Consider the following 16114-nt stretch of genomic DNA (forward strand, 5'->3'; position numbering starts at 1 on the left):
CTCACTGTTTCCTAGCAGTTAGAAGCAGTTATAGTTCAAGTCTGGACTACAGGACTTGTCAGACTATAGCAGAGATGACAATTTAATTTCTTAATCCTTCTTGCTCTTTAGACTTTCTCAGAAGAAACCTGAGAAGAAATCCATCCCCATAGTGGTGGCTTTCTCCTGTTATGGTGGACTAAATGCTTCTGCTATAGCTGCCTCCAGGTAGGCTCCTCTGTCATCCTCCGCATACCCTTGCGAATGCTCCATTCTTTCCCCTGTTGCCAGCTCATTTGTTTTTATAAATGCATTTCACTACTCGCAGAAGTAGTGGTAGTTAAAGTGGAATTGGTCAGGTGCTCAGTTCAGAGCCCACGTCTCGCTGATTTGTGGAGGATCTATGATTGTGCAGTTGTGGTTTTAGCAGAAAGCAGCCACTAACTCTTCTCCCCACCCCCACCCCCCTTTTTTTGTTTCCACTTGTTACAGTGCACATGGTGTATGTCCTTGATAACTTGATTGCTTTTTGTACTTTTCTCTGCCCTTCTCTCTTATGCAAAATAACTCTGACATGCACACAGCTGAATGCTTATTGTGGCCACTTCTACTTACACTTCAGTAACACTTTCTGCAAGAAACACTGTAGAGATCTTTGGTTTTCTCATTGTTCACAAGAGAGTGTGGCTCAGTTTGGAGAAGACATTTCTTGGCGTCTTAAAATGGGAGTGTTGAAGGATTTATAAATGTGTACTCTAAAGTATAAAAGTGTGTTTATTGTCTGAGTAGTAATACACAACTTGGGTGATTTTTATGTTAGGAGTGAGGGTGAAATGCTGTCAGAAAACATCTTCATAAAGGCAGCTGGGTCTATACTTGCCGTGTTAAGCTAGTTACTATCACTGGAAAGTTTAGCCAAACTTCAAGTACCTTTCAGCTTTGTTTTGCTGAAAGATCATTTGGCAGACAGGTCTACTTGGCAAACCAAACTGAACTTTTTAGATAATTTTCAATTACAATACTCTTTTGCCTTACCTCACTTAGGGAGAAGTTAAGCTCTTGAAGTTAATGCTCCATCCTTTGCTCTCTCAGGAATCCCAGCTACATTAGAAAGTACACTTGAGATGAGTGTTTGGTAAAGGCTGTCACTAGGTTATTCTCTGTTTTGAAGAGTCTGACTCATACAGATATAGGGAAATTAATTATTTAGACTTTGAGCTGCATCAACAGTTGTTACACATCATATAGCTTGCACCCAGAATACATTGAATCTCTAACGTCTTGATCTGTGTATAATTCGTGGAAGGGAAACGATAGCTTTGCCTTAACTCTTGGTGGTTTTTACTGCTCGTGGAATGATTGCTGTTTTCCAGGATGTGTGAAACAGCATCAGCATATCTTGGAAAGATTGGATATATATTATAGGATGGAAATGGCCTTTGAGTTAGTCCCACATCTGGCATTCCACACTGGCCCATTACTAGATGTTTCAAAAGAAAATGGGAAGTGCTTGCAAAGAACAGATGCCAGCCTGCCTTTTGGGGAGAAAAGTTTCCCAAATTACATATTAGCTCCTTTGCATCCTGCAGCGTAAGATTACATTCATACATGTTCTCTCTTCTTTAACTTTAGCTGTTATATTACTTATCTAAATGCTTACCCTTTAGGCAATCATACTAAACATCTTAACTCCTTAACATCTTTTTGAGCGAGTTCTGTATCTTAGTTAAAAAAAATAATCCTCTAGCAGTTAAGTTTGGTGTCTAGTAATTTCATTTGCTGTTTGGGTTTGGAAATCAGCAGTCCAGGTTTGAATAATCCTTTAAAATATTACAACAATTGCCTATTAGAATTTTCATCTTGTCCTTATTCTTGCTTGTTCTGGAGAAGTCTGAACTCGTTCACTGGATCTTTATGAATTACATTCTGCTTTACGAGACCAGGTTTCTCAGAGCTGCATTTAGATCCAATAAGGATCTGAGAGAAGCACTGTGGGTTCTAGTAATTATTCTTGAGCAGCAGAAATCTTTTATATACAGTAATGTAAATTATTGGTTCAGGTTCAATTGACTGAAAATGGGTAATCATGGTGTACAGAGCATTTCTTACAGCATGGTCTTTTGCTAAATTGATGTTCTAATTTCAGCATGAAATAGAATTCATACATGGATTGGTTCTTTTATACTTGTGCTAATTTTTATAATTTCTGAGGGAATCTGTGTGCGTACATTTTTCCACCCCTGTGTGGAAGCTCCTTTTTGAGGGAAGCTATGCTAACACGTATAAACTAAAAGAGGCCAGGAAGAGAGGTGCTTTAGTAAGAATCAGGGTGACTAACAGTTGATGCATTGACTTCGAGCCTTTTGGCAAGGTTCCCATTAAAGTGATTTTATGCTTTTGCCTTGTTCCTTAGCAGCAGGAAATCCTATCTGCCTTTGCTGAGGCTAAACTGAATCACACAAAAGGATAGAATAAATTTTGATTTTTAGTGTGGATGATGGTATACAGCTAAGCAGAGTTGAATTCTGAACCTTAACCTGGATAATGGGCTGAACAAAGCTCTTTGTCAACCCAGACAAAGAACAGGAACCTTTAAACCATAAAATGCAGAAAAAATTGTTAACATAAAACAAAGCTTGGCTGGTTAAAGATTGACTTTATATGCAGGGTTTTGCCTCATAAAAATCAATGACTCATTTAATGAAAAAAAAAATCTATATTAATTCATTTAGGCTTTTTTGACCTACAGAACCATTCAGAAAATAGATCATGATGTGCTGCTTTTGGCGATCTTCTTCCTGGAGTAGTTAAATAAAAATTTGACCACTGTTAAATCCAGATAACTTTATATGCTACAAACAAAGGCCAGTTCTGAATGTTAATCCCCTTTGACTGAACTTCTTAGCTCATAAATGTTATAGTGAAGACCAGTTGTTTAAAGGGAGGTTAAGGAGGAGGTGTTTCAAAATACTAAAATATTAAAAACTGAATAACATTTTTGTAATAGGAAAGACAGACCTGCAGAAAGCTGAACTAGTATATATGCTTTTTATGTCTGAGGATCTTGAAATTGATAAAGCAAGAGAGAGCTAAGAAAGTGATTTAGGGAAAGGTTCATTAAAAGGTTTAGATTCCTGCTACGTGCTGACGTGTAAAATGTTCTAATACCCACGGAATCTTTGGGGTTTGTTTGAATACCACCTATATATAAGTAGTATTTGTTTCTAAAAATAGTTATTTCATGCTGTCTAACATAAACATGATCCTTTTGCTACTGTGGCTGTTAGTTTGTTTCTGTAAAATAAATCATGGAAGTAATTTACCTATCAGTAGGTAGAATTGGGGTAGGAAGGCTTCCATCCATGTCCTCTGAACACAGCATGAGCCGATTTCAGACATGTACAATGCTCAGACCGAGATGGGATTTAGAATAGCTGTCAGTCTTCACGTATTAAATTTCTTGATTATTCAAATATTTTGTCTAATATTCTAAGTCTCTCTCCCTTTTTTCTCCATCCAGGAGGCCAAACAGAATTGACCAGGACAATATCTTGCAAATTATTACCCATTTTCATTGTAGGTCCCAGATCACTGTCCATCGATAACTCTTACCACTTGCTGTGAAACTTTGATGCTCCTGGCTTCTTGGTTTCAGAGCTCTATCATGGAAAGTCACCTCAGTTGGCCTGCAGTATTGTCTAGCAACATTAACAAATGACTGCTAATAAGATATTTGCTCGGCCATTTGCTATGTTGTGAGAGTAGAGCTCAGAGGCCCTGCTGGTGGAGCTAAAGGAAAATATGATGTTGCTTAGGAAACTTAAAAAGAAGGAAAATAAAATAGATTCCTAGAATAGTGTCTGTAAACAGTAGGTGGGATGAGGTTATGTTTTATCATCTGCAATATGGCACTTCTCTTTTTGGCTATTTTTGTCCTTTAATCTCTGTAGTCACTATGTTGTTACACTTGAGTTCTGTAATTCAGTTAGATAATAAAATATATTAGGATTGCTGAGAAAATTCTAAAAACATTTTGTTTTCCTTTGGGAGCATTATTTTTGTGAGCAGAAAATGAGAGTTCAGGTGCTTGGCTAGAGAAATTTGTGCTTATTTAGAATCCATAAACAAATAAAAAAGCTGTATGCTTCTTTGTGCTGCATTATGGATTGTCTTTACTGTATTAATATTTTTCCACACAAACTTACTGCGAAAGATTTAATGTCATTGTTTTATGTGTGCTTTGTTGCAGATATTTTCATGTTTCCTTTTTCTTTTCCCTTTCCTTAGACATTTGCTGACCAGGTATTTGGTATCTTCAGCTGGACAATTCCCATTGCTGTAGCCTTTTCTTGTTTTGGTGGACTTAATGCTTCAATTCTAGCATCATCAAGGTAGTGCTTATCTCTTTCTGTTTGACAAATGTTCATAAGTTTTTTTTACATGTTACTGTTAAGCTTATCTATCAGGAGAGTGGCAAAAATTCTTTTTAAACTGAACCTATAATGAATAGGGAGAGTAAAATAACAGACCTAAATAAACCTCTGTCTATGTCTACATACAACCTTAACAGTGCCTTACTTCCCCAAAGCATTCCTAGCTGTATACAGAGTGCAATTAAAGATCAAATGAATGTTGTCTGTGTGGTGAGTCCTCAGGCCTTCTGATTATTTGGGTTGTGTTATCTTCCTTTTTTTTTTTTTTTTTTTTTGATACAATAATTCTAGCAAGTTCTTGTTTTCAGATGTATTTACTTAAAACTTACTGACTTTTTAAAATCAGTATATTTAAGGTTTTTTTTTCTAAGTAAAAAGTTTTAAAGGTTGCTATTGGCTATTAAGCTCCAGTCAAAAAGCTCAGGATACAGTACAGAAGCTTTCCTCTGAGCGCTGATTTTGCATGTGACTAGTGAAAGTTTTAAATAGATTTATTCAGGCATTTTAACATCCTTCCTGTCCACTGAATGTATGTACAATGCCTCTCTACTGAGAACAAATATGAACATGATCTGGTGAAGCAGTCAATGTAGAACAATTTGCAGTTGATAATAAAATTATGTATTTGTGTTTTTTGAGCATGTGGTTGTCTTTTTAGAGGCCTAGTGATCTCTTCTGGTTGGCATTGAAAACTATTCAGCTGTAAGCTGGAATGTTTTCAGCACTAGGTTTTAGAGCTTTTTAAAACAGTAGAAATTTATTTCAGCTACTATAGATGTTTTCTATTTTACCTCTAGGATTGTTTTCTAAAAGTGGATGTTAACAGCATATTTCTAAAAGCTTATTGGTTGTTGTACAGTACGTCTTTACTAGAAGGGTTGAATCCTTGTTCCAGTTCAAAGAATGGAAATTCAGTGGTGTAAATACTTACTTTGACTGGTATTGTTGTTTGATTTTCTGTGATACATTCTCTCTCGCCTGTGGCCTCAACATCCGTTTTCTAATGCTTGTGTTTTTCAGGCTATTTTTTGTAGGATCTCGAGAAGGTCACCTTCCTGATTTGTTGTCTATGATCCACGTAGGGAGGTTCACGCCTGTGCCAGCACTGCTCTTCAATGTAAGTTGTTATTGCTTTTCTTTTCAACTGTTTGGATGCGACTATATGAATTATTTAAAGGAAGACTTTATAAAAGCGTAAGAGAGAACTTCAGATTTACTGTAATTGAGGTGGTTTCTGAGTGTGAGTTTTGAGAGGCATAAAATCGTGCCAGACACCAAGGAGTCAAATGTGTTACTTTCATGCAAAAAGCAGCATAAACAGTGAGTTTCAAACTTCCGTTGTTCATCTTACTCCTGTTCTTTTCTGACAGTGTGCTATGACCCTTATTTATCTGGCTGTGGAAGATGTCTTCAAGCTCATTAATTACTTCAGTTTCAGTTACTGGTTTTTTGTTGGTCTGTCTATTGCTGGGCAATTATATCTACGTTGGAAGGAACCAGATCGACCCAGGCCTCTTAAGGTAATATTTATTTATTATATAATTGTTAAAAATACCTCTTTCACATAATGTAAAAGTACTGGCTAAAATCTGGACCATACATGTTAACGCCTAAAGGTTACAAATTGATCAGGACACAAAACATAGCTTTCATTTTATGTTGCACCATGAAAACTAACTTGTCTGCTAGATAAGAACGAGTGATTATTGGAGTAGTATCATCTTTTCTTGTACGTTAGTTCAATCGGTAGCCTTTCTCTCTGAGAAAGTCTCAATAGGTTAACATAGTAATTAGCCTTTTTTTCTTGGATTATAAATCCCAAATTAGGAATGCTTAAGTTAATTGTGTCAGTGTGGACCACATTTAGATCTGATGATGTTTCAGTTCAATATCTGATCCTCTTACCACCTTCTCATACTTAAAGTTCATATACTACATGAAGAAGTAATTCTTGTTTCCTGGGATTTATTTGATTTGTCTAAAACCACTTGATGCTCTTATACAGTTTCTCTAAACACAGCAGAGTTACCATACTTTTGCAGTTTTTATCAGCAGTTCTGTATTCTGCAATCTGCTTATAGTTCATATAGCCAGATACAGAAGAGAGAGAGCAGAGAATTCATAAAAGTGGGGTTGAGAGGGAAAAGTCTGTAAATCCCACTAAAACATTTGTAACTATAGACAACAAATATTTCAATAACATTTTGTTCTATTTTTTTCTGTCTCCAGCTGAGTGTGGCATTCCCAATAATATTCTGTATATGCACAGTATTCCTGGTGGTAGTGCCACTCTATAGTGACACTATAAATTCATTTATTGGAATTGCCATTGCTTTATCTGGAATTCCAGTCTTTTTCTTGGGAGTATATTTACCTGCGTCAAGGAGACCTCAGTTTATCAACAAGATTTTAGGTAAGTTTCTTTGTAGATGGAGATATTGTTAGGAAAGAGGGAAACTAAGTAAGTGAATCTTGGTTTGTTGAGGAAAAAGGTTGCGATCAGTTGACCTCAACAAGCAGCTAAGTACCTGGAGAGCTGCTCGTGCACCAGCATCCCCCAGCAGGATAGCGGAGAGAACAGGAAGAACAGTCTTGTTGGTCAAGACAAAGACAGTTGAGCGAGTGAAGGAAAGATGGGGAAAAAAAACCCCAAGTGATGCAAAGGCAACCACTTACCACCTCCCACAAGCAGACCGTTGCGCAGCCAGTCTCCGAGCAACAGACACATTGGAAGACACCGTCCCACATGCATGCACTTCTTCCTCTACCACAATTAGTATTGCTGAACATGGTGTTATATGGCATGAAATATCCCTTTGCTTAGTTTGGGTCAGCTGTTCTGGCTGTCTCCCTTCTGATCTTCCTGCCCACCTTGTGGCAGGGAGGGCAGAGTGGAAGGGAAAAAAAAAAGCCTTAATACTGTGCAAACACTGTTCAGCAATAGCCAGAACACTGGTGTGTTACCAGCCCTGTTTGAGCCACAAATCCAAAACATAGCACCATATGGGTGCTAAAAAGAATGCTAACTGCATCGCAGCCAGACCCAGTAAAGGGGTACACTGATTTTTATAGATGTTCTTACACTCAGATTTTATTTACTGTCTATTTAAAAGGCCATACACTTTCTATAGATTCTGTCCTCATGTTTTTTTACATTTCTTTTTAATCAGGCATATGAAAAGTCTTTTTCTTAAGCAAGGCTGATGACTGTAAAAGGGCTGGACATTCCTGGTAATACAAGCTGTCTTGCTTTACTGAATCAGTTGTTTGAAGATGGATAGATTTTGTCACAGATGGAATTCTGCCTCCTGTTGAATTGCTGCAGTTAAATGATACATTTTTCTCCAGCAGTGCATTGTTGTCATTGTTACTACGTGAGAAAACTAGGATGAGGGATGTGGAAAGGAAGTTTAGGATGCAACAGGATGTGGTGCTCCAGCAGCTAGTGACTATGTAAATACTCAGTAATGTTGTCACTTTCTTGTGTGCTATTTGATGTTCTTATTTTATTTCTTACTCAACCAATTTTGCACTCTTAACTATAGAGAAAAAAAGATTTTATTTCCGTTACTTTGTGGGATGCCTAAGAAGAAAAACACCGTGGGATATCAACAGAACAGTTTTAAACATTATTTGTTTAAAAATTGAGTGGAAGACACTTTTTGTATTAACTTTTATCGTTTATTTCCTTTAAGAGAAGTGTGGCCGCATTCTTGACAACTAACTTTCATTAGTCAGATGCATGTTGTGTAATTAGAGTTGTTCTGATGCATCTCCAATTTCCTACACAGGTGCAGTAACACGAAACATGCAGCTGCTCTGTTACTGTGTTTTAACAGAGATGGACACAAATGAAGAAAAGAAGTTAGAAATCAAATCTAACTAAAATTTCAGAGGCATTCAAGAAACGGGAGGGAGGACAAAGCAATTATGACAACAAAAGGGAAGAGACGGAACTGGAAAAAATAGGAATACTGTTTCCAGCAGTCTTTCAGAAAGACTGGAAATGTACTTACTTGCAGTTGGATTCCCACATAAATCATGCCCTTGCGTCACCCTCCTAAACTGTGGCATGTTTTCAGGACATGTTTTCATTGGATGATGATTACCTACTCATTTCAGGCACACAAGCTATGCGTCAATGTTGTTCCTTCTTCAGAATTGGTATTTAAATGGTAAGAGCTAATGGATCAAATTAGATTTTTGCAGAACCAGGTGGTGAAGTAATGCTTTTTTAAGTTAGACTGAAAACCACTGTGACTCAAAAGACCAAAAGTCATTTCCAGCTTAATTCTGATGGATGTTTGCATGAAATGATTTGCTGTGCTATCTCAGTTCTTATCCCAGAAGACAACTGGTCACAACAAACTACCTAATTTGTCATTATTAGCAGAAAAATGAATAAAGTTGTGCTACATTATTTAAAGACAGAACCAACCTTTCTCTCAAAGTTAAGTATTTTATTCTGTATGCCATGTGGAAATGTGGTATCTGACTGTGGCAAGGATTTAATCAACAAAGCACCTTGGCACTAAAGATTTGATTAACATTTGATGATTCTTTTCTGTTAGCTTGTTAGTACTTGGTCGATTTCTGACAGGCTTTATGGAACTTTCAAAATTAAAATATTCAGTTTGAAGCTTCTAAGTATTTGTTTCTGAACTGTTTCAGTGAACACACATTAGCAGTGTTACTTCAGCAGTCAGAAAATTTCCTTTCAAAATTTCAGTGCTGTTAACTAGAAAATGGCCATCCAGAAACTCACAGAACAAATCACTTTTTTCTTCTATCGTAGAAGTGAAGTTCTGTTGCAGCAACTATATCTTGAAAGATAAGTAGCAGGGAGATAAAATACAAATATAAGCAGAAATAAAAAGTCGTATTGCAATACAGACCAATCCTAATTAATAGTATTTCTAATTCCAAAGCTTTAAACCTAACATCAGGATGCTTCAATACTGAATTCTGGTGCAGCAAAAGGTAACATAAAGCCAGCCTGTTTGGCCAGCAGAGTGAGATACGCTTCAAAAACATACCTGGAATTTTTACCTTAGTTCAGAATGCTTACCTCAGTTGACCTGAGTTTTTTCATACATGCATTTTTTTGTGCGTTTAAGTTGAACTAAATCTTGTAATCACAATAATATGGCTGAAGCAATGTACGTTTCAAATGCCGCATCACATTTACATCACCCACTAGAATAGGAGTGGGAATATTTGGGTTCTTGTACTGACTCCCTGCCCAAGGTTGTCTTAAACAAAAAGCTACAGGTAATGGCAAGTGGTAGTACATGGTGAAAACTAATATAAAAATGGAGTCTTGGGCTACTTTTGTGAAGCAGCATTGGAACTTAACATAGCTAAATTCTACTTGAGGAACTCTGACAGATAAACATGTAAGGTCTTCTCAGTATTTAACGAAAATTTGCATTTAGCTATTATAATACATATTTTTAAATCTTGCGTATGATTAGAATGAATTCAGTATCTAAGTTGAGACATCTGTCCAGTGGGCAGCATAGTTTTAACATGCTACTGTTGTGGCAAAAGTTAACAACCATATTAACCTTTCTGTGAAACCAAGGGAGAAATATTTTGCCTCCTCTACCTTGTGGACACAGAACTAATTGACCTAAAGTTACTGCTGCAACCTACAGCTCATGACTAACATAGAGCTAACATCCTATTAGCTATTTTTTATAGACTCAAGTAGGGGAGTGCTGAAATACTTTGTGGGTCCAAACAGGTAAGATTAAATTGTTTTAAAGATGAATGCAAGTTAAATGCTGACACGGCTTCAGCTGTACCAACTCCTATGATCTTCAAATGAGTGGAGAAAACTTAGTCAAAAATTCTTTATTTACAATTTAAGTGCACATATATTATTCAACTCCAACAGTAAAATTACTGGAGGGAGATCCAGCAATAAAATGGAAAGGCATTTCATATGCTCAAAAACACGTAAAGAAGGTAACATGAAACTTGGGAAGAAATACAGTAGAAAGCACTAGGATAGAGTACCTTTTTCCAGGACTTCTACTTGCCATCGTGGCAGACGTGTTGATCTTCTTGTGAAACCTGACACTTTAGTCATGACAAGAAGGGCTCCTGCCAACAGTGTCTCCATATATAATAATGCAGAGGCACTGTCAGTACAGGTACAAATGCTTGGGCAGCTTGCTTTTTTTTTTTTTTTTTTTTTTAAGTCCTTTGGAACCTCAGCATCACAGAATGGGCAGAAAAATCTAATTTAAAGCATATATTATCTTTTGCTTGGAACAAAAATTTGTATTGTCGACTGGCATACTCACATCCATCTATTGAATATCTACCAGCTAAGGTGGCTGCTCAGATGATAGTAAAAGGTTCTAGCATTTACTGGAATCCCAATCTAGTATCTAATACTCAAAGCCTAAAGCTCATCCATGAAGATTCATCTCCTACTGTCCCAATGAGCACAACTTTTAACAGAAAGTGGTTTTCCAGGGTTTTGGTTGGTTTTTTTTTTTTAGTTCAACATTATTATGAATAGCCATCTGTCTGGATTTTCAGTTCTACTACAACAGCAAAACTACATCTTCAGTATGCATTTCACCTTCAGAAAAGGGCTGTTAGTCAGAATCCAAATCCTGGATCTCATCATATTCAAATTCCTGTAGAACCTCCTGTCGGTATTTGTTCCATGTTCTTCTCCTATAACTCTGGGCCTCATCACTGAAGCTCTCTTCAGAGTCTAAAGAAAGAGCATCAATACTTCTAGATTATCCTTTCTTTTTACTTAAACAATTAGGTTAATTAGATTATTGTAAGCTGCTTGAGTAACTCACATTAACAAGTACAAAGTCTAAACAACTCTACATCAGGTGAAGTTTGAATTATGCTTGGAGTGCACTGGGATAGGGAGTTAAGAAAGCAAAGACAGTGTTTTACAAGCATGTGGAACCAAGTCATCTATTCCTTCTCAAAACGAGCAATCTTCTGCAAGTGTAGTAGCCTGAAACTGAGTTCTTAATTTTGACTTTACAAAACCCCTGAGATCCCTTGTAGTTCCAAGAAAGATCCTTCTCTAAGCAGCTTTAATCCATTGTAAGAGCAGAACATTGCCCCAGCAGTGCTTAAGTTAGTTGTTTTCCTAGAAACAGCATGTAAAAATGGATGGGATTTATGTGTGCACAGCGTGAAAACAAACAATTTATGACAGGCATACCTTTTTCTCCATCACTATCTTCCTCAGGTAAGAATTCATCTTCATCAGGATAATCATTACGCCAGTTATTTTCATCATTTTCATCATCTTCATCTTCATATATTTCCCCTGGAACAGGATCATCATCTACCTGCATGTCACACAAAACATAGCATTCACTATAAATACAGACACTCAGCATTAAGTAGTTCTTCATCCGCCAACACATTACAGATCATAAACAGCCAAGAGATACTTGTCTACCACAAGCATAAGTTATTCAACAGTTGCACAAAGACTGCTGTAGAAAAATTTCTGTTGTTAGTATATTCACCATAGCACAGCAAGCTGCTTTAGGTGAAAAATCAGTTGTTATGCATTTAAATGTTCCAGTTCAGCATTTAAATGCAGAGGTTAATATCTAATTAATCCTGCTCACTTCAGCAATAGTGTAATACATCAAAGAACAGGACAAACAGCTTCAGGTTCCTCATATGCAGGTCTGTTGATGACAGTATCTGCACAATGAAAGACTGAAGCTTACATTTAACTTCCTAACTCCACAGTCGCTCACTGAAAGACAATTCTATTACAAGAAAATATCTCTTATTAAAATTAAAGTCAAGTCCTCAAATACTGGAAAAAATGTGTGTGTTCCCTTTGCTCCTTTTTTTTTACCCAAGCACATTTACAACTACATTTTAATTGCTGCCTCCTAGTAAAAAATGAGATGTGAATTACTTATATTTACATTTGTCTGCCAAAATTTCTTTGGCAATTTGAAGCCAGACAAATTTTTCTGAGTACATGAGCACTATTCCTTCCATTTTCATTGTCGTATCATAATTTGCTTGAATCAACAGTAACCGGTCAGAACACAGGACTGGCAGTTACAAAAAGCAACACATAAGTCACTGAGCATACCTGTAGTATCTCAATTTTCTTAGCATGGCTGCTTCTAAGGATAGGACTTTAAGGACGTTTATTTGTGACCTTTCTATTAAAAAAAGATCTCTTTTCCCACATCCTTACCAGTTCATATTCTTCTCTATATGGTTGTACAGAAAGGATATTTTGGATCCAACCAGGGGCTGATGTTTCCATATAGTAGATGTCATAAACATACTCATCTTCTTTCTCATGGTGTTCTTTTTTACCATCTTCAGAAACATTTAAACGCTCACGGATCATCTCTACTGCATTGCAGAGAATCACATCTGGATCAGTCTTCTGCTGAGAAAAAAATTAAAAATGCATATTTCCACTGAAAGTCTTGGCATACAAAGTCTTAGTTACAGCCAGCAGTTTTCGTTGTAGTTCTCCTTAGCTAGCAAATAGCTAGCTAAGGATGACATTCTGAAATATTAAGACTGAAACACTTTCCCACTAGAATGCTGACACTTGGAACATTAACAACCTAGAACTGAAAAACGTCAAAGAATTTTCTAATTACTGTTGTACTGTGCAACCATGCTTGGTTTCAAATAATAGAAAACTTCTGGGACAAGCTCATTAGAAACTATTGAAGGGGATATTACTAATCCTGTAGAACTGTTCATCTGCTTCTGATCACATGTTGGTTGAAAAAACAAGTTTTAAGACAGCCTTTGCTTTGCAGAGCATTACACTTGCAACACTGCAGGAAAACTGTGCATACAGTAGCATGGATAATAAGCAAGTAGATTACAGTATACAAAGTGTACAGGAGAAACAATGAAAATGTGACAGATTAACAGGGAAAGGCTGACAGGCCCTAGAGATATGCTTTTTCTTTCCTTTATTTCCTCACTTCAACATTAAGACAGAAGAAATTTCTCTTCCTAAAAAAATACTTGCAATATATTTGCTTTAGCGACCTGTATTTGAAGGTCTACAAGGGCAGGTTCTTGCTGCCAATTTTTCTCTGCTAGAGCTTTTCAGAATATCTTTTCCAATTCACAGCGGTGTCTCCTGAACTACTTAAGTAATTCTGAGGAAAAGCTACAGACCAGCCTTTCATTCACTTCTAAATACTTACAGAATGACAGAGAAAGCTTACTTCTTGTTTTCAACACTTACTGCTAGCCCTAAACGAATACAAAAAAAAATCTGATGCTGCCTCAGTTTGATTTCTGTTTTTCTAATCAGCAGAGCGATAGATAACAGTGAGCTAACAGATGTCAAATGTCTGTCTGAACTGCTTGTTATGGCTTAATAGAAAGTGAGATTTCCTACTAAAGTTTGACAGCAAAGCCCTGACATTGAAGGATGACAGCTGGTTGGGCTCTTGCTCACCTGAGTACCTCTTTTAACGTTAAGCATGTAAGTTCTCCTCGGCTGTGATGGGCTGCGTAAGTAAAGCACACAGTGAAGAAACTACTGAAAAAAGCATACGCAGCCCTCTTACCTTCTTTTCCATGTAGTTACGAGTCTCCAGTAACGCTCTGTATGCAGGGCAACTCTACTTAGAAGGCAGAGCTTTTCCATAATTAAAACCATGCTATATTTTGAGTAGATACTCTTCCAACTGAAAATATACTTAACTCATAATGCCAACAGAAAGAGGACATAGGGGCTTAAGCAACCTGCCAAACACCTAGAGTTCTGCTAAAAACAAAATATACAATAAAACCTTATATTGGAATTATGAGAAGGGAAGGCTCAAAAATATCTTTTCCTTTAGTGAATCTTGCCTATAAGTGACATTCCTAGGCATCTGAGTGGATGAGAAGACATTGAATTAGATTTTTTCTTTTTCTAGGTAGAGATCCACCTGACAGAAAAATGTGAGAATGTATACATCAGAACAGGGTTCAGAAAAAACAGGGACGTATAAGCCCTTCCTGTAGCAGCCAACTCCACACGGCTCTCTGCCTCAACAACATTACTGCACTTCAGAATCCTCATGAAAGTTATTTCCTGTACAATATATTAACTGTTCCAACTTAAAAATATCTAGTTAAAGCTCCTATTAAAATAGCAGAATACTTACAATGCAAAAAAAAACCACCTACAGCAGTCAGTTTGCCCACATGTACTAGTTAATAGTGATACCAAAGTACTTCAAGTACACTAAGTTTGTTTGCTGACCTGTGGGTTTGCAGCAGTTACACGGGAGTCTCCCATCACCTCCTCTTCTTGTTCGATATCAAACAACTGAAATTTCGCACAGCAGTCCGAGCTCTTATCCACAGCACCGCTCTCCTTTTGTGAGGCATCTTCCGTTGCTTCAGAGCCTGATCTGTCACCATCAATCGATGCCTCGCCATTTATGACAGGTGCAGCTGTTTCAGTACAGTTAGGTCGATGGCTGGCTATTACACGGTAACGGTTTTCCTTCCTTTTCACTTGCTTGGAAGAGCGGAGTTCCTGAATGATTCGCTGAGTGCTTCCTAAAGAGGGTCGAAGACTTTGAACTGCTTTGTCTCGAGTGATCACTTCTTGAACGTATTTCTGAACTGGTTCATTCTGGGTAGAGGAAGAAAAAGGAGGAGGAATATCATGACACCATCAACACAGTAGGTCATATTCGTAGAAGAGATTAGTAACTGCTATTATTGGTGCTCCCCATCTTGTTAGCATTTCTAACAAGATTCAAGTAACTTTACTATTGCTTTAAGCAACATAACTATCATAATATTCTCTTGATATAGGGGAAAAAAAGTATAAGATGTAAATGTTTCGATTTGACTTTTAAACCATGTACTTTATGGTACATAATAACCCTCCAAACAAACCACATGCCTTTGGAAGACTATGATGGTCCTAAATTTAAGGCACAATATCGTTTGCAGTCTCCTGTAAAGGCCAGTTCCCAAGAAAGGCCAGTTCTATTCCACATAAAAGACTGTAGAGCAGATGGAAGTTGTTAGCCTTGTTGACCTGAGCTTCAGCACCTGAAACAGGAAAAATTCAGGCTTCACTTATGGACTGTTCTGTAGTTTATAAGTGAAGAGCAGGCTCTAACTATGGAAAAGTCAGTGTTGAACACAGCTACTCACGGAGGTCGCTGTGTGCCTTAACGAAGAAATAACCTTAACACGCGGCCTTAACGATCAGCCTGCTTTGCACGCAGGTACGCTGCAGCTGCTGCGGAACGGGCTGCTCGGGCGGGAGGGGAGCGGAGCTCAGGCCGCCGTATCCCCATTCACCAGGACAGGCCGGCGTCTCGCACCGACACGCCGCTCCCCAGGCTTCCACCGAGAGCTTCGCACCCCCAAGGGATCCGGACAGACCCGCGTGGAAAAGCTGGAGAAAGCTTTCTGCTTTCCAGACCCCACTTTGGGAGCGCCACGAAACGCCCGGGCTGCACCAAACTGCCACCGGCCGCGGCGGTTGGACGGCCCGCGGTACCTTGGAGGACACAGTCGCCACCAGCTTGAAGAGGCTCCTCTCCACCGGCTGGGCACCGCCGCCCTCCGTGCGCAGCCGTTTGCAGGCGAGGAGCAGCGCCTCGGCCGGCTCCGTCCCGCCGCGCTTCCGCTTGACGCGCAGCACGGCCGCCCGCTCCATGGCGCCGCGCAGCACGGTAGGAAGG

The 16114-nt window shown here is 38.2% G+C and overlaps 2 protein-coding genes across 5 annotated transcripts in view; one reads left to right on the plus strand and one right to left on the minus strand.

Moving 5' to 3' along the window:
- The window catches only part of SLC7A6 (solute carrier family 7 member 6), a 31728-nt gene extending 22669 nt beyond the window's left edge, over positions 1-9059 (plus strand). For all 3 annotated transcript variants that reach the window (XM_086758486.1, XM_086758484.1, XM_086758487.1), the window contains 5 exons: positions 4267-4370; positions 5433-5529; positions 5783-5932; positions 6642-6825; positions 8204-9059. In XM_086758486.1, the coding sequence (XP_086614612.1) occupies positions 4267-4370; positions 5433-5529; positions 5783-5932; positions 6642-6825; positions 8204-8298 (630 nt within the window). In that variant the 3' untranslated portion in view covers positions 8299-9059. The remainder of the gene's footprint in view (positions 1-4266; positions 4371-5432; positions 5530-5782; positions 5933-6641; positions 6826-8203) is intronic.
- Positions 9060-10253: 1194 nt separating this feature from the next.
- On the minus strand, positions 10254-16113 carry SLC7A6OS (solute carrier family 7 member 6 opposite strand). 2 transcript variants are annotated; one of them, XM_010115519.2, is made up of 5 exons: positions 15931-16113; positions 14668-15045; positions 12631-12828; positions 11620-11749; positions 10254-11145 (listed from the first exon to the last, which is right to left on the minus strand). In XM_010115519.2, the coding sequence occupies exons 1-5, from the start codon at positions 16087-16089 to the stop codon at positions 11024-11026; spliced, it is 987 nt and encodes a 328-aa protein (XP_010113821.2). In that variant the 5' UTR covers positions 16090-16113; the 3' UTR covers positions 10254-11023. The 2 variants fall into 2 exon arrangements, with proteins under 2 accessions (XP_010113821.2, XP_086614614.1); XM_086758488.1 differs by having other exon boundaries at positions 12631-12831.
- Between the last annotated feature and the right edge of the window lies 1 nt (position 16114).

The sequence above is a fragment of the Chlamydotis macqueenii genome, chromosome 13 (assembly GCF_036417535.1).
Source record: "Chlamydotis macqueenii isolate bChlMac1 chromosome 13, bChlMac1.mat, whole genome shotgun sequence".
Taxonomy (NCBI): Eukaryota; Metazoa; Chordata; class Aves; order Otidiformes; family Otididae; genus Chlamydotis; species Chlamydotis macqueenii.

What these genes read in the sequence shown, in the direction of transcription:
- SLC7A6OS (XM_086758488.1), bottom strand. Translation starts at nt 16,089, where the DNA reads ATGGAGCGGGCGGCCGTGCTGCGCGTCAAGCGGAAGCGCGGCGGGACG. An exon ending in TAACTGCTGCAAACCCACAG is followed by an intron (nt 12,832 to 14,667) that starts GTCAGCAAACAA and finishes TTTTTTTCTCAG; the next exon opens with CAGAAGACTGATCCAGATGT. An exon ending in ATAGAGAAGAATATGAACTG is followed by an intron (nt 11,750 to 12,630) that starts GTAAGGATGTGG and finishes TGTGACATGCAG; the next exon opens with GTAGATGATGATCCTGTTCC.